Here is a 21,451-nt window from a genome sequence, read left to right on the forward strand (position 1 = left end):
GAGGCAGTACAGTGCTACAGTCCCAGCAACCCTTGAACTCTGTTTCTCTGAGGAGTTTGCTGTTCTCCCTGTGCTTTCATGGGCTTCCTCTGGGGTCTTCGGTTTCCTCCCACAGCCCAAAGACTTGCAAGTCCGTAGATTATAGAGCCTTGAATAGCATAGGAAAGTGCCCTTCGGCCCAACACATCCATGCTACCCTTTTGTCCCATCCAAACTACCTATACTCGTCTACTTTAGGCCTATGTCGGGGCGGCAGGATAGCTGAGCAGTTTGCACCAACAATCCGGGTTCAATTCCGCCGCTGTCTGTAAGGAGAGTATATGTTCTCCCCGTGACTGCATGGGTTTCAGCTCGGTGCTCCAGGTTCCCCCCACCATCCAGAGACGTAGGGTTAATTGGTCACATGGGTGTAATTGGACAGGGAGATCTCAGTGGGATAGAAAGGTCTGTTACCATGCTGTATCTCTACATCAAAATCCTTTACTGCATTGCTACTTACACACCTTTGTAATTGGAAATTGGTTTTCATTGTCACACTGTGTTGAGGTTCAGTGAAAAACCCTTGTTTTGTCTACCATGCACACAGATCATTTCCCAGCAACAGTGCATTGAGTAGTTCAAAGGAAAAGCAGTAACTGAATGTAGAGTAAAGTGTGTTACATGTACAGAGAAAGTGCGGTGCAGACAGGCAGGCAATGGGCCACGACGAGGCAGATTGTAATTAGACAGATAGACTACCTTAACTTGTCAAATACTCTTCAAAACATTGGAAATGCGTCATTTCACATCAGCAAGGAGGGGCAATTGTGCCGGGCTTCTGGTGCCAACGTAGAACGCCCACGACTTATTAACTCTAACCCTTAGATTATTTCAACGTGGGAGGAATCTAAATCCGAAACTCCTTACAAATCGGAGGGGTGGGGCATTATTGAACCCCAGTCACTGGCTGACATCACAAAGTTTTGTGCTAACCACTACGCTACCATGCCGTGAGATCAAGAGTCCATCCTAATGGTACCAGGGGATGTTCACTAATGTTATAGCAATGGGACGATGCGTGGTGGTACATGCTTTCAAACTTTTGTGTGTTCTGGTGTGGGGAGTAGAGAATGTCAGGGGTGAGTGGGGTCTGGCTGTTTCACTGAGGCAGCAAGCGGGGTATCTACACAGAAAGCATGGGGGGGGGAGGCTGGTTTCTGTGGTGTGCTGAGCAGTGTGTCCATAGGTCTCTGCAGTTACTGGCAGAGCAGTTGTAATATAAAGCTGTGATGAATGTACATCGGATGCCTTTTTATAAATGGTGCAACTGTAAAGGGGGACAAGCCAAATTATCAGTGTTTGACTGTACTCATACTTCGAGCTGGTGTTTAAATCTGCTCATCTTTTTTAATTCACCCTCACAGAGACAATCCCGGCAGAATGTGTATGATGGGAGCAGGCCACCGCCATGGCCCTGGTTCGCCACGGAGAACGCCCAGCGAGACCCGAACCACTCCCTCCACCCCGAGCCCCAGCCAGGCTGCCTCTTCACCCACTTGCCCCTGCACTCCCAGCAGCAAGCCAGGGCCCCCTACCACATGATCCCGATCGGGGGCATCCAGATGGTCCAGTCGGCAGCCCCGGCCTTCCCAGGGATCCCGCCGGCACCCCGGCCCTCCCGGCGTGGAAGGCGGAGGGAGGAGAGCGGCATCGACGAGGCCACCCACTGCGTGATCGAGAGCATCAAGGGGATGGACATCATCTCCAAGGCGGAGGAGGGGCCGGCGCCCTCCCCGATGGCCGTCTCTCCGCCCGGCTCCAGCACCCCTGAGGGGCCGCCCCTGCCTGCAGAGAGGGAGGCCAGTGAAGAGGGGTGCGCCCTGGAAGACCAGGCTCCTTCCAGCCTCCTGAACCCTGCCCGGCTGTTTGCGCCACGCCCCCAGGCGGACTAGGCACGGGGGGGGGGGGGGCTCCGTCAACCTGAGGTGAGCGGTGAACAGATCGGTGGGTCTCACTCCCTCCCGTCCTGCAGAATCGACCTCCTCCTGGTTGCCGACACGCCGAGGAGTCCCTCTGAGACGAGGAGCCCGCCGGACAATAGACGTTGGAACTCAGAACCCATGACAATGGCATGAAAGGGTTTTTGGGGATGGTGGCCGGTGAGGAGGGTTGGCGGGCACTCACCTCAGTCACTTCGACCTCTGTTCATGATCCGCCCCGACCTCGCAAAAAAAAAACTTGGTGGAGATATTTTCTGTTTGTTTCAAAACAAAAAAAAATCCTGACCAAAATTAACTCGCAAGCTTACTTTTATTGTCCTGTCATGTATTTTTCTTCAATGTTGCAAATATTTCGTGCCTTTTATTGATGCTTGTATCTGTATGCAAATTGACAGAAAGGGAGAATTTGTACATATTTTAAACATTGTGTACCTGCTTAAGAATTGTACTGTTTTCTCTTTGGAGCACTTGGTGGGGTTCGGGGTGGCTGGGCGTGGGTCTTGTCTTAAATAATGTGAATGATTTATCTGAAACGGTATATTTTTGTTTCCTCTGGGTCAGAGGTGAGTGGGTTGGGATATCGTTACACACGTGAGCTTGCACTAATAAGGTATTTTTATACAATTGAACTACTCTTGTGTACAGCAAAAATGATTCTGTGATACTAATATTTATTATTTTCGTTTTATAAATTGCAAATGCATTTTCCCCTTTCCCCTCACCCTGCCCCTATTGGTGTAGACGCCTCTCATATGAAGCATGAGAATTGTATGCTGTAGTAATCTTGCTGCTAAGGTCTTGAAATGTGAGCACCGCCATTGTACCCAGAGCCATCAATCACTTCACAGTCTAATTCATTGCATTGTCCTGAACACCCATCCAATTTCCTTTAGATATTGATACCAGGTGAGATGATGAGAGGGAGAGAAACAGTCTCCAAACCAAATCTGATCCCTTTGAAGGTGATGGATTCAGTAACACCTGGGCAAGAGTTTCTGCAGATGTAGAAATCCAGAATAACGCACGCGCACGCACGCACACACAGTGCTGGAGGAGCTCAACAGGTCAGGCAACATCTATGAAGGGGAATAAACAGTCAGCATTTTGGGCCAAGACTCTTCAAAAGGACCCAGTCAGTTAGGCTGGAAGAGCAACACCTCATATTCCATCTGGGTAGCCTCCAACCTGATGGCATGAATGTTGATTTCTCTAGCTTTTGGTAATTTCTCTCTCCTCCCCCATTTCTCTAGTCCCATTCCCTATATTTTCTCCTCTCCCTTCCTTGCACAGTCCACTATCCTCTCCTCCTTCTTCAGCCTTGTACCTCTTCCACCTTCCACCTCCCAGCTTCTCCATTCATACTTCCTCCACCACCCAACCTTCCTCCTCACCTGGCCTCACCTATCACCTGCCAGCTTGTACTCCAGCCCCTCCCCCCCACTCTCTTATATCTGGCTTCTTCCCCCTTCCTTTCCAGTCCTGATAAAGCGTCTTGGCCTGAAAATGTTTGCTCCTCTCCATACCTTCTGAGTTCCTTCACCATTTTTGTGTCAGTTACTCTAGTGTATATCTCTATGTTCCCAGCTCTCTCTCTTTCTTCCTGTCTCTATTTCTTGCCCCGTCATCTGTATCATAATGCTTCTATGCCAGAGAGTCCAGATCCTCTTGTACAGCTGCCTTCAGGGACTAGGTGCTACAGGGTAGTCTCTGTAAGACCACCAAGACAGTTCTTCCCAACATGAGCTTTGCTTCCAACCCTCCTCGTCCTTGGAGCTTTAGCGGGCTGCCCGAGATAGGATGAAGGACACCTTTCTCTCCCTGCCTCCAGAAACCCACTGGAGAGCCAGATCATTAATCTGTTGGATGCACGGTAGCATAGTGGACAGCACCACGCTTTACACAGTTCAATTCCCACCACTGTCTGTAAGGAGTTTGTATTGTACCTTGTGTGGGCTTCCCCGTTCTGCTCTGGTTTCCTCCCACACCCCAAAAATGAAAGAGTCAGAAGGTTAATTGGTCACATGGGTGTAATTGGATAGAGCAGGCTTTTTGCTGGAAGGACCTGTTAGCGTGCTGTATCTCTAAATATCAAAAAATATACATTTAATGTCTGAGCTATAATAAATGCACTCACAGATTCTGCTCCAGATAGGAGACCTTGGAAATATATCCCTGCTCCTTCATCATGATTAGTGGGCCTAAATCCTGGAATTCCATCTCCCCGTCCAAGTCACAATACTATCTGGACTTTCTATTGTCTTCAAAGTTCAAGTTCAAAGTATATTTATTATCAAAGTACGGATATGTCACCGTATACTATCCTGAGATTCATTTTCTGCAGTCACGCTAGATACAAAGAAACACAAAAGAATCAATTGAAAAGCACGCACAAAGACGGGCAGACAACCATTGTGCAAAAGAAGACAAACTGTGCAAATACTAAAAAAAAACAAATAATAATAGTAAGTAATATTGAGAATGTGAGAAGCATTGACTCTCCTTCATCTTCCTGGGGTCAAAATCCTGGAACACCCTCACTATCTGCTCCTTCATCGGAAGGGTCACAGCGCTTCGGGAAGGAGGCTCACCCCCACCTTCTGGGGATGGGGGGTGGAGGTCAATTAGGGATTGGAGACATATTCAGGCCTTGATGGCAACAAGCATATCCATGGAAATTGAAGAAATGAAGAGAAATATAATGCTCCCATCCCCCATGTCATTTCCTCCTCCTGGTTTACCTGTCCTGCTCAGAGTTAAATCCGATTTTGACCGTGGTGATTAGAACACACAAAAAATGGTTTGATACGGCTCCTTTTATAATGACTCATCCGGGGCATAATTTCGTTGCTGAAGTTGGGGTCAAGATGGTGATGCCTACTACTTTTTTTATATATTGAAAGAAAATAAAGTACAGTGATTATGCACTTAAAAAAATTGAAAACTGATCTTGCGTATGATGTAATCATTTGAGTTAAATTTTTAATCCAGATTGTTGCTGTATTCATTATAAATGAAGAGATTATTAGTGTTTTTTAAATATAGTACTGTTTAGCATTAAATAAATTGTATCTGGGATATGTGCATCATTTTAGAACTTTAAATATGATGGTTTAAGACAAAAAATCACTTTAAGAGGTATTTTAAACTTATAAGTGAATATGTTTTTTTGTGTATGTGCTTGATATATTAGCAAAGACAGAAAAGAATACATTCCAAAAATTTGTACATATTGTATATTTAAAGTGAGCTGTCTGTGCATTTTCTGTGTAAACTGACACTGTCGCCATGTTTTCCTGTTATTACACTTTATTGTACAGTAAAGACATTAACAAAGAGCTTGATTAAAAGCACAGAACTGTCATTAAAAGAAATATACAAGGAGATGTCTGGGGGAGAAAGGGGTATTCTGGGGTTGGGGTTGAGTGGGGGAGTGGGTGGGAGAACCCTTTTGGAAAATGTGTGTATTTGGCGTTCAGTGAAAATAAAATATACGGTGGTAATTACTTTTGTGTCCAGTTAAATTTAAATCTTGTTGGGGGATTAAAGTTCAAAGTAAAGGAATACAAAGTTCAAACTATGTTAACGTGATTGCAGGGAAAACATATCAACGATACTGACTTCTTCCGCCCTCCATTCCAGTCTTGATGAAGGGCCTCGGCCCAAAACGTCGACTGCTCATTCCCATCCATAGATGCTGCTTGACCTGCTGAGCTCATCCAGCACATTGTGTGCATTGCTCTAGTTTTCCTGCATCTCTCGTACCTCTTGTGACCATCGACAATCTGGATGGTAAACTGGATCAGCAAATTTGCTGATGACACCAAAATTGAGGGTGCAGTGGACAGTGAGGAAGACTATCAAAACTTGCCCTGGGATCTGGACCAGATGGAAAAAATGGACTGAAAATGGACAGGTGGAATTAATGCAGATGAGTGTGACATGTTGCACTTGGGAGGACCAACCAGGATAGGACTTACATATTGAGTGCTAGGTCCCCAAGAAGTGTGGTAGAACAAAGGCAACTGTAAATACAGATTCATAATCCTTTGAAAGTGGCAACACAGGTAGGTAGGGTTGTAAAGAGAACTTTTGGCTCATTGGCCTTCATAAATCAGAGTATTCAGTACAGCAGTTGGGTTGTAATGTTGAAGTTGTATAAGACACTCGTATGGCCTTATTTGGAGTATTGTGTGTGGTTCTGGTTATTTAGCTCCTGGAAAGATATCAGTAAGATTGAGAGAAAAAAGAGAAAATTTACAAGGGTGCTGCCAGGACTTGATCTGAGTTAAAGAAAAAGAGTTGAGTAGGTTAGGACTTTATTATCTGGAGTGCAGATGAATGAGGGGTGATTTGATAAAGTTATAAAAAATTATTAGGGGTATCATCATCATTATGTGCCATGTTGTATGATATGGGTGATCATAGCCTTTTGACCGTGATTGTTCTTGACAAATATTTCTACAGAAGTGATTTGCCATTGCCTTCTTCTAGACAGTGTCTTTACAAGACGGGTGACCACAGCCATTATCAATTCTCTTCAGGGATTGTCTGCCTGGTGTCAGCAGTCACATAACCAGGGCTTGTGATATGCACCGGCTTCTCATACGACCAACCACCACCTTCTCCTGTGGCTTCACGTGACCCTGTTTGGGGAGCTGCTACACACTGCCCAAGGGTGACCTGCAGCCTACTGGAGGTTTGGATCACCTTTCACCTCCTTTGGTAGAGACGTATCTCAACCCCACTATTCTAATGAAGGTATAAATAAGATAAATGCCAGCAGGCTTTTTTTCACTGAGGTTAGGTGAGACTGGAACTCGAGATCATAGGTTAAGGGTGAAAGGTGAAATATTTGAAGGGAGACTGAGGGGGAGCTACTCTCATAGGATGGCACAAGTGTGGAATGAGCTGCCCACGGAACTGGCAGATGCATGTTCAATTGCAACATTTACAAGAAGTTTGGTTAAGTACTTGGATTGGAGGGGTATGGAGTGCTATGATCTGGATGCAGAATGATGGGACCAGGCAGAACAACGGTTTGTCATGGACGAGATGGGCCGAAGGGCCTGTTTCTGTTCTGTAGTGTTCCATGACTAAAGACTTGAGCACTATTGACCTGGTAGCAAGGTGTTGTACGGAATATTGGATCGGCAATCTGGTGACATCTTTCTGCAGTATTCGTGCATGGAATGGTTGTTTTGGGGCAGAAGGACGTTGTATGGTTCATCCATTCTGTCTAGTTTCCTAGCAGAGCAATTCTGTCTCATCATCTCCTCCTCCTACTCTTTCTCCAGAACATTGCAAGTTGTTCTCCCTCCAGTATGGCTCTAAGTAGCGGGTACAAAGAGGTACAGCTCAGAGAGCCTCTGACTCACACCTCCAGTAACCCAGGCTTGATCCTGACATCTGATGCTGTTGACCTCCAGTAAACACGGGCTCAATCCTGGTGTCGGATACTGTTGATCTCCAGTAAACCCGGGCTCAATCCTGGTGTCGGACACCTGACCTCCAGTAAACCTGGGCTCAATCCTGGTGTCGGACACTTGACCTCCAGTAAACCCGGGGTCAATCCTGGTGTCGGACACTTGACCTCCAGTAAACCCGGGCTCAATCCTGGTGTCGGATACTGTTGACCTCCAGTAAACCCGGGCTCAATCCTGGTGTCGGACACTTGACCTCCAGTAAACCCGGGCTCAATCCTGGTGTCGGATACTGTTGTCCTCCAGTAACCTGGGCTCAATCCTGGTGTCGGATACTGTTGACCTCCAGTAACCTGGGCTCAATCCTGGTGTCGGATACTGTTGATCTCCAGTAACCTGGGCTCAATCCTGGTGTCGGATACTGTTGACCTCCAGTAACCCAGGCTCAATCCTGGTGTCGGATACTGTTGTCCTCCAGTAACCCAGGCTCAATCCTGGTGTCGGATACTGTTGTCCTCCAGTAACCTGGGCTCAATCCTGGTGTCGGATACTGTTGATCTCCAGTAAACCCGGGCTCAATCCTGGTGTCGGATACTGTTGATCTCCAGTAAACCCAGGCTCAATCCTGGTGTCGGATACTGTTGATCTCCAGTAAACCCGGGCTCAATCCTGGTGTCGGATACTGTTGTCCTCCAGTAACCTGGGCTCAATCCTGGTGTCGGATACTGTTGACCTCCAGTAACCCAGGCTCAATCCTGGTGTCGGATACTGTTGTCCTCCAGTAACCTGGGCTCAATACTAACGTTGGCGGCACTCGGTGTGAATTTTGCACGCTCTCATTGTAACCACAAGAGGTTCCTCCAGGTTCTGCAGTTTCCCCCTAATGCAAAGCCCATAGATTTGCATGCTTGTAGGTGAGATGGCAGCTGTAAATTGCTCCCACTGTGTAGGTGAGAGACTGAGACAGAGCTGATGGAAATAGTGTAGGATGGGTGCAAATGGGTGCGGATTCAACAGGTCACTGTCCGGTGCTGTAAGTTGGTATCTGGTTTATTATTGTCACGTACTGAGTTACAGTGAAAGATTTTTGCACACCATCCATACAGATCATTTCATCACAACAGTGCATTGAGACAGTATAAGGGAAAACAATAACAGTGCAGAATAAAGTGTTAGAGTTACAGGGACAGCACAGTGCAGGCAGACAATAAAGTGAATGGTCATAACAAGGTAGACTGTGAGGAAAGGTTTATTTTATTGTATCAGGGTCTGTTCAATAGCCTTATTACAATGGGATAGATTAGCACAGAGAGTCATAGGTGCTTAGAATGTGCTGTCTGGGGTGGAGATGGAGGCAGAAACAGTAGGGATTTTTAAGAGACATTTAGAGAAGCACAGGAACATGAGAAAAATGGAAGGATATGGACATTGCGTAGGCAGAGGGGATTGGGTTAGTTGGCCATTTGGTTACTAATTTAATTGGTTCAGCACAACAGTGTGGGCTGAAGGGCCTGTTCCTGAGCTGTATTGTTCTGTGTTCTATAGCTGTCGTTGGGCCGATTTTTATCTTTTGCCAAATAGGAGGAGAGAGAGTTGAGAAAGTCCGGGTGGGTGGGGTCTGATATTTTTTGATTGCTTTCGTGAGGCAGAGAGAAATGTGGGCAGAGTCCATAAAATGAGTTTTTTTTTGTGTTACTGTCAACCTTCTTCGCAAAATATAGAACATAGACCAGTACAGCAAAGGGCAAGGCCCTTCGGCCCACAATATTGTCCCAAACCAATTAAATTAGAAACTAAATGGCCAATTACAGTAACACCCTCTGCCTACACAATGTCCATCTCCTTCCGTTTTCCTCACATTCATGTACCTGACTGAAGTCTATGAAAAGTCCCTAATGTATCTGCCTCTGCCACCACTCTCTGTGTCAGAAACTTGCCCATCACATCTCCTTTCAATTTACCTTCTTTCACATTACATGCATGCCCTCTGGTATTAGACATTTCAACCCTGGGAAACAGACACTGTGAACGCTCTTATAAACTACAGTCAGATCTCCCCTCAGCCTCTGAATCTCCAGGGAAAACAACCCAAATTTGTCCAAATTCTCGTTGTAGCACTTCCCCTCCAGTCCAGACAGCAACCTGGTAAACCACTTTTGCACCCTCACCAAAGGCTCAACGTCCGTCCTGTACTGGGGTCATCAGAACTGTACCCTTCACTGCTGAACTGTGTCCGTGGCTGTGGACTAACCTTCAGGAAATCTGCAGTTTAACTTCTGTGTGATACTTGTTTTTTCTAATGTTTGCACAATTTGTTCTATTTCTCCCCCACACATTAGGTGTTTGACGGTCTTCGTTGTGTGGGGCTTTTCAATGGGTTCTACTGTGTTTCTTTGTTTTGTGGCTGCCTGTGGGAAGACAAATCTCAAGATTGTATACAGTGTACATACTTTGATAATAAATGTACTTTCAACTTTGCACTTTGGCCCCAGAGTAACACCGCTTTGTCTGGATGTATTCATGCTCCTTCTCTTCGCAGGTCACCCTTGGGCAGGGCAAAGCGTCTGCTTAGCCCCCCCAATCAGGGTCATGTGAAGCCACGGGAGCAGGTGGTGGACGGTCGTATGAGCAGTTGGTGAATATCAAAAGTCCTGGTTATGTGACCACTGACGCCAGGCAGACAATCTCTGAAGAGTATTGATAATGGCTGGGGTCACGCAGCTTGTCAAGACACGGCCCAGAAGAAGGCAAAGGCAAACCACTCCTGCGGAAAAGTTTGCCAAGAACAATCATGGAAAAACCGTGTTCATCCCCATTGTATGGCATGGCACAGTACGAATGAATGAATGAATTTTCTCACCTCAATCACTCATTCCAAATGCTCACTGACCTCTGTTTAAAGAAAGTGCTTCTGAAATCCCTTTTAAATCTGCCCCCTCTTGTTTTAAGTCCCCTTCCCTTGGGGGGAAAAAGACTATTTCCTTTCACCCTGTCTGTGCCCCTCATGATTCCCTATACACACCTCTATCGCATCACCCCTAAATTCCAGGGAATCCAGTCCTAATCTTCACATCCTGTCCTTGCAACTCAGGCCCCCAAGTCCAAGGAACATTCTGATAAATTTTTTCATGCGCTGTTCCTCGTTTTATATCACTTTTCCTATATCAGGGTGACCAAGACTGTCCACAATATTCCAAATTCAGCCTCATTAATGACTTAAATCCAGTGAGACATTTTTGAGAAGCTGTGCCAACTCAATGCACACAGACTCATAGTGTAATACAGCAGGGGAACATGCTCTTTGGCCCAAACAGTATATGCTGACCAATGCGTCTACCTAAGCTAGTCCCATTTGGCCTCATTTGGCCCACATCCCAGTCAAAAGCTTTTCATATCCATGCTATTTTCTGATGCACATTCTGAATTTGGTTGCTTAGAAATCAGTGATTGCAACACTGGCAGTGATGCCATTGTGGCAAAATCATTACTCAGTCCTTTGAACACGCACTCGATAGCCTCTTTATTAGGTAGACCTGTACCAGTACCTGTTCATTACTGCAGACATCTATCTAGCCAATCATGTGGCAGCAACTCAATGCATAAAAGCATGTGGACCTGGTCAAGAGGTTCAGTTGTTGTTCAGACCAAACATCAGAATGGGGAAGAAATGTGATCCAAGTGACTCTGATCATAGAATGATTGTTGTTGACAGACGGGGTAGTTTGAGTATCTCAGAAACTGTTGATCTTCTGGGATTTTTATGCTCAACAGTCTCTGGAGTTTACAGCGAATGGTGTGAGAAACAAAAATCATCCAGTTGACAGCAGTTCTGTGGGTGAAAAATGATTTGTTAATGAGAGAGGTCAGAGGAGACTGACCAGACTGGTTCCAGTTGACAGGAAGGTGACTAACTGAAATAACCACACATTACAACAATGGTGCGCAGAAGAGCATCTCTGAATACTCAGCATATCGAAACTTGAAGTGGATGGGCTACAGCTGTGGAAGATCTCCAACATACACTCAGTGGCCAGTTTATTCAGAACAGGAAGTACCTAGTAAAGTGGCCATCGAGTATAGATCATGCAGCAGCACAGCACAGAACCAGCCTTAGAGATTGTGCCAACCTATATAAACCAGCTCCACGATCAACCTATCATTCCTTCTTGCTTCTAAATTTTATGTTCCCTATGTTTAATGGTCTTGTGTTCTTATTTCCCACCACAGATGCTGCCGGACCCTTCGAGTTCCTCCAGTGTTCCTGTGCTGTTCCAGATTCAGGTGTCTGTAGACTTTTGCGCTGTGGCTGTAGCCGTCTGGTCTGCAGGTTAGTCCCACTGACAGTGCATCTCTCACTCTGTGCATTGGTGCTGAGGGGCCGGAGGGTCATCAGATTCGGACTCATTTATGTTTCTCATCAGTAAAAACGCACATCCGTTTGGGTTAGCAACCAACGCGCCCCAGGATGAGGCTGGGACCGCCCACAAGTGTCGCCATACATTCCGATGCCAACATAACATGCCCACAGAATCTAGCAGAACAACCCAAGCAACAACAAGCTGATAACAACAGCGAACTATTCCCTTCCTTCCCTCCCAAACTCCCATTTATTTACACAGCAGAATCGGGTTTAACCATAGAAAATGTCCACCAAACTTCCTCTGGGCCTCCAACCTTGAGTGGACTTGCAGGCCTCTGACTTTCCCAATGGGCTCGCCAGCTCGCAGACAGAGTGGTTCATCCATCAGGCACTGACTTCCAGGTTTAGAATCTGGTCTGACCTCTAAACCCCTCCCCCCCCACAGCCCTGTCCCTAAACCCTAACCTGAGTAACTCCCCTCTCTATGCCCACAGGAAAATATTCTCTTCTCCCCTAGCCTGTTCAGCCACAACAGCTAGCCTCCCGTCCTGGTGAGAAGATTTCTCGGAGAACAAAGCTGACACCAGGTTATCTGCCAATATTGGCCAACGAGCTTCAAAAGCTTGAAATGCCCACACAGGAAGTCTCCCTTTATAGGCAAGTGCCATTAACCTTTATCTCTCTGTTCTTGTCAGCTGTCTATCATGAAGCTTCCTGTATGTTGATGGCACTTGGCTCTCACACACTTCTCTGCCTTTCAATGGGAGGCACAAGATTCAAGGTTTAAGGTTGTTTATTGTCATTCTTCAGTACCGAAGTATAAAAGAGAACAAAATCATCGTTACTCTGGATCTCTCTTTGCTAGTCAGACTATTAGCTACTTTATTAGGTACACCTATGCTCAATAGGTCAATTATTCAATGTGCTATCACAGAAATGCATGCAACTTACATCCTGAAATTCTTGTTCTTCACAGACATCCACGAAAACAGACGAGTGCCCCAAAGAATGAGTGACAGTTAAAAACATTAGGACCCCAAAAGCCCCTCTGCATCCCCCCTCCCATGCATAGGAAGCAGCAAAGCAACAATCCTCCCCCACCCCACCCCACCCACTTCCACAAAACAGCATCAGCACCCTCCACCCACCAAACAAGCAAAAGCAAAGCCCCCAATAAAGACCATGATCTGCAGTACACAAAAACTAATTGTTCACCTGACAATTCGACATACCAGAGTGCCTCTTTCTCTCTCTCTCTCCCCCCCTCCCTTCCTCCCCTGCCCCAATAAAGGGAAAGAGGTGTTCCCTTTCTCAGCAGGAGGAGAAACATAACAAAACATCTCCCTGCCTTACAGTGTTAAAAGTCTGTCATTTCGCTTTTCTTCCCCTGGGTTCTCCACCACCAAACTCTCCCCCACCAACGAGCGAGAGAGAGAGCGGGAGAGAGAATGCATGCAATTTGCCGAGTACAGAGCCTCCCACAGCTGATCCGCTGTTCCTGCTGTTCCAATTTCTTCAGTCACTGGTACTGGCTTAGAATCAGCCGCCCACAGGGCCACAAAACCACGGAACTCAGAAGGTGTACCAGGGTTCGTCCTTGAGATGTCAAAAAGCAGCTGTTTGTGAGCCCCCAGGGGGTGGGTCCCACCACAGCAAAGAACCAAATTCTGAGTGTAACTCCAGGTCAGGGTCTTCAACAGAGCCCCATCCACATTGAAAGGGAAAAAGAGAGGCATCAAAAGTAGAAATTAAGCTGTTTTCATAGATGAACATGAAGGAGTCACTCTGAGCACTACTGAAATTCTGCCTCTAACTCCAAATATCTCCAAATATACTCCTGTTCATTAAGGCAAACATCCAATCAACCAATTAGGTGACAGCACCTCAATGCATAAAAGCATGCAGACACGATGAAGAGGCTCAGATGTTGTTAAGACCAAACACCAGAATGTGGTGTTTGGCTGTGGAATGATTGATGGTGCCAGATGGGGTGGTTTGAGTATCTCAGAAACTGCTGTTCTCCTGGGATTTTCAGGTACAACAGTCTCTGGGGGTGAAAATGTCTTGTAAATGAGAGAGGTCAGAGGAGAATGCCCAGGTTCAAGATGACAGGAAGGCGACAGTAACTCAAGTAATCACGTTATAACAGTGGTGTGTGGAAAAGCATCTCTGAACACACAACATGTTGAACTTTGAAGTGGATGAGCTACAGCAGCAGAAGACCTCGAACATGCACTCAGTGTCCATTTTATTAGGTACAGGAGGTCCCTAATAAAGTGGCCACTGAGTGTAAATATGGAATAAATTCTATGAAACACAATGTACAAGTAACTGATTGAATGTGGCAGTATATGTATACAGTGCCTATGAGAAGTATTTACCCCCCCCCCCAAGAAGTTTTCATGTTTTTTTTCTTTTACAACACTGAATGACAGTGGACTTAATTTGGCTTTTTTTTGGCACAGATCAACAGAAAAAGACTCTTTCATGTCAAAGTGAATACAGATCTCTAAAAGTGATCTAAATTAATTACAAATATACAGCACAAAAGTATTCACCCTCTAATATGACACCCCAAATCATCACTGGTGCGGCCAATTGGTTTCAAAAGTCGCATAATTAGTAAAATGGAGATCACCTGTGTGCAGTCTAAGTGTTTCAATTGATTGTGATAAAAATAAACCAGTATCTGGAGGGTCCGACTGCTGGTGAGTCAATATCCTGGCAAAAACGACACCATGAAGACAAAAGAACACTCCAAGCAACTCTGTGAAAAGGTTATTGAAAAACACAAGTCAGGAGATGGATACAAGAACATTTCCAAGTCACTGAATATCCCTTGGAGTACAGTTAAGTCCATTGTCAAGAAATGGAAATAATATGGCACAGCTGTAAATCTGCCTAGAGCAGTCTGTTCTCAAAGAGTGAGCAACCATGCAAGAAGGGGACTAGTGAGGGAGGCCACCAAGAGACCTATGACAAGTCTGGAGGAGTTACAAGCTTCAGTGGCTGAGATGGGAGAGACTGTGCATATAACAACTGTTGCCTGGGTACTCCACCGGACACAGTTTTATGGGACAGTGGCAAAGAGAATGCCACTGTTGGAAAAAAAAACCCCACATGAAATCTCAGCTAGAGTTTGCCAGAAGGCATGTGGGAGACTCTGAACTCAGCTGGAAGAAGGTTCTATGGTCTGATAAAGCCAAAATTGAGCTTTTTGACCATCAGAATGTTTGGTGTAAGCCAAATACCACACGTCATCAAAAACACACACCCATATCGTAAAGCATGGTGGCGGCTGCACCACGCTGTGGAGATAGAACATAGAATAGTACAGCACAGTACAGTACAGGCCCTTCGGCCCACAATGTTGTGCTGACCCTCAAACCCTGCCTCCCATATAACCCCCCCCACCAACCTTAAATTCCTCCATATACCTGTCTAGTCGTCTCTTAAACTTCACTAGTGTGTCTGCCTCCACCACTGACTCAGGCAGTGCATTCCACGCACCAACCACTCTCTGAGTGAAAAACCTTCCTCTAATATCCCCCTTGAACTTCCCTCCCCTTAACTTAAAGCCATGTCCTTTTGTACTGAGCAGTGGTGCCCTGGGGAAGAGACGCTGGCTGTCCACTCTGCCTAGATGCTTCACTGCAACAAGCCCTGGAAGGCTTGTGAAGGTAGAGGGTAAAATGAATGCAGCAAAATACAGGGAAATCCTGCAGGAAATCCTGATACAGTCTGCAAGAGAACTGTAACTTGAGAGAAGATTTGTCTTCCAGCAAGACAATGACCTTAAATATAAAGCCAAAGCTTCACATGAATGACTTGAAAACAACAAAGTTAATGTCCTGGAGTGGCCAAGTCAGACCTCAATCCAATTGAGAATTTGTGGCTGGATTGAAAAGGGCTGTTCACTCACGATCCCCATGCAATCTTGAGCAGTTTTGTAAAGAAGAATGGGAAGGAATTGCAGGATACAGACCTATCCATACAGACGCAAGGCTGTTATTGCTGCCAAAGGTGTATCTACTAAATGTTGACTCGAAGTGGGGTGAGTAATTATGCAAACAATTAATTGGTTCAATTATAGTTTTTAACTGAGTCCAATTTGTAAAAATCTGTTTTCACTTTGACATGAAAGAGTCTTTTCTGTTGATCAGTGGCAAAAAAGTCAAATTAAATCCACTGCAATTCAATGTTGTAAAACAATAAACATGAAAACTTCTGGGGGGGAGGCACAAAGTGCAGGGGTAGTTTGACAGGAACTGACAAAGTGACTCTCGGCAAGATGAACTGTCCCAGGTAGCAGAAGGACATACGGAAACACAGTAGGACAGTGACTGTCCGTGTAGGGATGAGGCGTGGAACGTAAGTGTAAAGTGGCCGTGCATGGGAGGATGAAGGATTCTGAGTGGCCGTGGAGAGAAGTGGCTGATGTGGATGTGGTAGTGGTGGGCTGGAGATGTTGGCTGGCCTGACAGTTGGGGGAAGTAACTGTTTTGAGTCTGGTGGTCCTGGCTTGGGTGCTGCATAGCCTCTTGGGATAAACGGTCCATAAACAGGGTGAGTGGGATCCTTTATGACGTTGCTGGATTTATCCGACCCCTTTCTGCTTATGTTTCTTAACGGCAGGTTGTCTGGTGCTGGTGATGCATTGGGCAGTTTTAACTCCCCGTTGTGGAGTCTTCCTGTTCACTGCAGGGCAGGTTTTGCAGCAAGCAATGATGCAGCAGGTTCGGCTGCTCTCAACAGTGCATCCATAAGAAGCTTGTGAGTACAGATGTGTATAGTCCAACTCTCTTCAGCCTTTCTTTGGTCATAAGACCATGAGATACAGGAGCAGAATTAGGCCATTCAGCCCATCGAGTTTGCTCTGCCATTCCATCATGACTGATTTATCAGCCCTCTCAGCCCCATTCTCCTGCCCTCTCCATGTATCCTTTCACACCCTGATTAATCAAGAGCCTTATACCCAATGACTTGGCCTCCACAGCCGTCTGTGACAATGCATTCCACAGATTCACCACCCCCTGGCTAAAGAAATTCTTCCTCATCTCTATTCTGAATGGACGTCCCTCTATTCTGAGGTAGTGCCCTCTGGTCCCAGACTCGCCGTCTATATCCACACTATCTAGGCTTTTCACTGGTCGATGGGTTTCTCTGAGATTCTCCACTCACTCTTCTAAAGCCCATTGAGTCCAGGCCCAGAGCCGTCGAACACTTCTTGTGTGTGAACCGTTTCGTTTCTGGTCACTAGTATGGAGCGTTTCCAGAAACACGGTGGAGTGGCAGCATCTGCAGCAGATCTATCCAATGCTGGCAAGAGAGAGTCCACATGGAGGGATGGTAGTGGCATTGGTCCTCCAGAGGTCAGAGTTTAAATTCCACCGCTCTAGAATGAAATCGGATTTTAAGTAGGAACCCTATAGAGTTGGCATGGGACAGAATAGGGCAGCAGATGGGAGCAAAGTAGTTGCTGGAATCCACAGGAACAGTGAAAATGCTGGAGAAACTCAAAGTGTGGCATCTATGGGAGGGGAAAAATGGAAATGATGAGTCGAAACCCTTCATCAGGACTGAAGGATTAATTAATTAATTTTATTTATTTAGAGATACAGTGCGCAACAGGCCTTCAGGTGAGTGGCTGTCCTTCTGTGAATCCCAGTTGCACGCTCCCTGCTTTCATTGTGCTTTAATCGTTCACCCAGCAGTGCTTGCCAAGCTCTCCCCTTTTCCTACACCAGTAGACTAAAACTTGCCGTCAAGTCTCGATTTTGACTTTGACACCAGGACCACCCCACTCAAAAGCAGTTACTTCCCCCAAGCCATCAGGCCTCCACCCGTCTCACCCCACCACCACTACATATACATCACCTGGAGTCGCTTTCTTTATATACAATCGGTCTATGCATTAAATGGTCTCTTGTACATTGTACTAACCACCACGACTAATTTATCATTTAATTTAAGAATCATCCTATGTACAGATATTCCTGAACCTAGTGTCAGTTTATGTACATACAGTATGTAAACCGATCTTATGTATTTATTTTTAATCTACTTTTTATTGTTCTTTAAGCTTGTATTTTTCAAAGCTGCATTAGATCCGGAATAGCAATAACTGCATTCTCCTTTACACAGGGGAACTGCTGAAAGACAATAAACGAACTTGAATCTTATCCTGCTTTCAGTAAAGTAGTTCCTAGTATTTATTTATTTATTGGAATACCACATGGAACAGGCCCTTCCAACTGCACTGTCCAGCAACCCGTCAATTTAATCCTAGCCTAATCATAGGACAATTTACAATGACCAGTTAACCTAACAACCGGTACGTCTTTGGACTGTGGGAGGATACCGGAGCACCCAGAGGAAACCCACTCGGTCACAGAGAGAACATGCAAATTTTCTTACAGAGGACAAGCCTCAGCACCTGCTCAAGGACCAGTTGGGGGTAACTGATAAATGATGATGCTACCAGCTTAGCCCAGATAGACAGAGCCACATTGATCAGTATGGGGACATCATATTGCTGCAGCACAGGCTGCATTCATGTGATGCCTGCAGCATCCTCCTGCCAGTGAGAGGTCATGTGATGGCCTGTTCCAACAGGTATAAAACAAGAAAGCCTTGCTGTAATGCAGGCCAGTTTGTTGTTTTATTCATCAGTTATTCAGTTATGCTGCATATTCGTCTCATGACGCAGTTTTGTTTTAAAGTGGAGTTTTACTTTCTATCTTAAGTTTCAAAGGTTATTGCCGGCAGTTTCGCCACAACGCTGCCAGTTTTAGTCCAGTCGGAGAGTGAAGAATTTACTGAAGTACGGAAAACCCGGTGGCGTCAGCAGTAATACAGGATCAACCTTATTGAATCCTCGTTCAAAGAGATAGTAACCTGCATCCCAGATAATCCCTGCTATAAGAGCAGAAAGGATTGGGGCAATGTTATTCGCCAAGAAAAAGGTCAGTTCCTTTAAGCCGTTTTTCTTTCCTTCGTCATAAATCCTTTGGGCAAAGCATATGTCGGCTGGGATCAGCAGTAACGTCACGTTGTTGAGGAATTTGTTACTTCGGCAAAGTCTCTCCTAATTGACTGTCTATATCACTTGGACTTTTACATTTATCGCTTTAAGAAGTGTGCTCGCATTTATTGCTTTAAGATCTGTTCGAGTTGCTATATAGCAATTAACTTCCGGTTAAGTTAGTCGTTTGTTTACTTTTCATTTGTTGTTGAGCTGGGTTTAAATAAATGTTTAATTTGTTGATGAAAAACCTGTCTCAATTCTATATTCATTGTTGCCGTTTTGTAACAGTACAAGAACGAAGAATGAACTGAGTTAAAGGAAAAGAAGTCATGGTCACCTCATAGTAGCACTCACACGCACAATGCCAGAGGGTCAGACGGCATCTATGGAAAGGAATAAACAGTCGACGTTTTGCATTGAGATCCCAAAGTGTTGACTGTTTATTCTCCTCCATAGATGCAGCAGAGATAGTGGGGATAAGCTCCCATTAACTATTATATTCTCCCAATGGCATGCGTCTCAAAGTTCACCTCCTGGCCTTCGCGTATGACTTATCTATTAAGCCCAGCAGATCCATTTGTACTGACAGTAGAAGAGGCAAAGGTGAGTTAAAACTAGTCGCTTCGGGCAAATGGGGCTTGCCTCTCTCCCTTCTTGAAGAGTGGAGTGAGATTTGCAATTTCCCAGTCTTCCAGAACTATTCCAAAATCTAGTGATTCTTGAAACGTCATTACTAACACTGCCACAGTCTCTTCAACCACTACATTCAGAACTCTGGAGTATACACCATTTGATCCAGGTGACTTATCTTCCTTCAAATCTTTCAGTTTCCCATGTACCTTCTCTTTAATTATGGTAACTTCATACATTTCATGATCTCTGTCACCTGGAATTTCCACCATACTTCTGGTGTTGTCCAGTGAAGACTGATGCAAAATATTTATTCAGTTCATCTGCCATTTCATTGTCCCCCATTACTAAGTCTGCAGCATTGTTTTCCAGCGGTACAAAACCCACTCTTGCCGTTTTCACTCTTTATTTATCTGAAGAAACTTTTGGTATCCTCCTTAATATTATTATTATCTAGCTTACTTTCGTATTCCATCTTTACCTTCTTAATGACTATTTTGTTGCCTTCTGTTGCTTTTTAAAAGCTTCCCAATTCTCTCACTTCCCACAAATTTTTGCTGTATTATATGCCCTCCCTTTGGCTTTTATGTTGGCTTTGACTTCTCTTGTTAGTCACAGTTTTGTCATACTTCCTTTAGAATAATTCTTCCTCTTTGGCATGAATATATCCCATGCCTTCCAAATAGCTTCCAGAAGTTCCAGCCACTGCTGCTCTGCCACCATCCCTGCCAGTGTTCTTTTCCAATAAATTCTATCAAGTCTTCTCTCATGCCTCTGTAATTCCCTTAATTCCACTGTAATACTGACGCTTCTGACTTTAGCTTCTTCTTCTCAAATTTCAGGGTGAATTCAATCATATTATGATCACACTCCCCTATGGGTTCTTTTACCTTTAGCTCTCTGATCAATTCTGGTTCATTGCACAACACCCAATCCAGAATATGTGATCCCCTAGTGTGCTCAGCTATGAGCTGCTCTAAAAAAAATCCCATTGGCACTCTAGAAATTCTCCTTCCTGGAATCCAGCAACAGCCTCATTTTCCCAATCTACCTGCATATTGAAGTCTTCCATAACTATTTGTAACATTGATCTTTTGGCATGCATTTTTGATGTCCCATTGTAATTTGTTGGCCAAATCCTTACAACTGTTTGAGGGTTAAAATACAACTCCCATCAGGGTCTTTTTACCCTTGCAGTTCTTTAGCTCTATCCACAATGATTCAACATAGTCTGGCCCTAAGTCACCTCTTTCTAATGATTTAATTTCATTTTTTTTTTGGCAACAGTGCAATGCTGCCTCCTCTGCCTTCCTGTCTGTTTTTTCAATACAACTACAATGAACTACAGCTACAGCTATAATGAACTATCTTTCAGCCATGATTCTGTGATGCCTACAACATCATACCTGCCAATCTGCAATTTTGTGTGTGTTGCTTTGGATTTTCAGGATCTGCATGCTCATTGTACGTGTCCTCAGTTTCACCTTTAAACCTGCATTGTTTTGGCAGATGTGAGGCCCTGCCACAAAGGTAACACAATTTGTTTGGCCAGGCAGGTTTCTGTTTACACATTGCAATGGTGATCATGCTCACTTTCATAATTGACTTGCATCTCTAGCTGCTGTTTCCATTGATACAGTGATTTTGATTATACTTTTAAATGTGAGCTGTGAGTCAGTTAGGAGCCATTTTTGAATGCTTTCTTGTAAGATTCCACAAACTAAATGCTCTCTCAGTGAATCAGTAAGCCCATGACTGGACTGACAATGCTCAGAGAATTTCTTCAATTCAACCCCGTAAGCCAAAATGGATGCACCTTCAGTTTCGATTCTGCTTATGAAACCTAAAGCATTCTGCAATCAACATTCCTGAATGTTCCTGAATGGCATGGCTAGGCTAGGCTAGGCTATTGGTGCCCAGGGGAAGAGGCGCTGGCTGTCCACTCTATCTATTCCTCTTAATATCTTGTATACCTCTATCATGTCTCCTCTCATCCTCCTTCTCTCCAAAGAGTAAAGCACCAGCTGCCTTCATC

At 45.0% G+C, this 21,451-nt stretch overlaps 1 protein-coding gene across 5 annotated transcripts in view; it reads left to right on the plus strand.

The window, feature by feature from the left end:
* The window catches only part of hivep2a (HIVEP zinc finger 2a), a 236,380-nt gene extending 231,003 nt beyond the window's left edge, over positions 1-5,377 (plus strand). For all 5 annotated transcript variants that reach the window (XM_059985531.1, XM_059985532.1, XM_059985530.1 and 2 more), the window contains exon 9: positions 1,404-5,377. In XM_059985531.1, the coding sequence (XP_059841514.1) occupies positions 1,404-1,931 (528 nt within the window). In that variant the 3' untranslated portion in view covers positions 1,932-5,377. The remainder of the gene's footprint in view (positions 1-1,403) is intronic.
* Positions 5,378-21,451: the final 16,074 nt, after the last annotated feature.

Source organism: Hypanus sabinus, chromosome 12, assembly GCF_030144855.1.
Source record: "Hypanus sabinus isolate sHypSab1 chromosome 12, sHypSab1.hap1, whole genome shotgun sequence".
Taxonomy (NCBI): domain Eukaryota; kingdom Metazoa; phylum Chordata; class Chondrichthyes; order Myliobatiformes; family Dasyatidae; genus Hypanus; species Hypanus sabinus.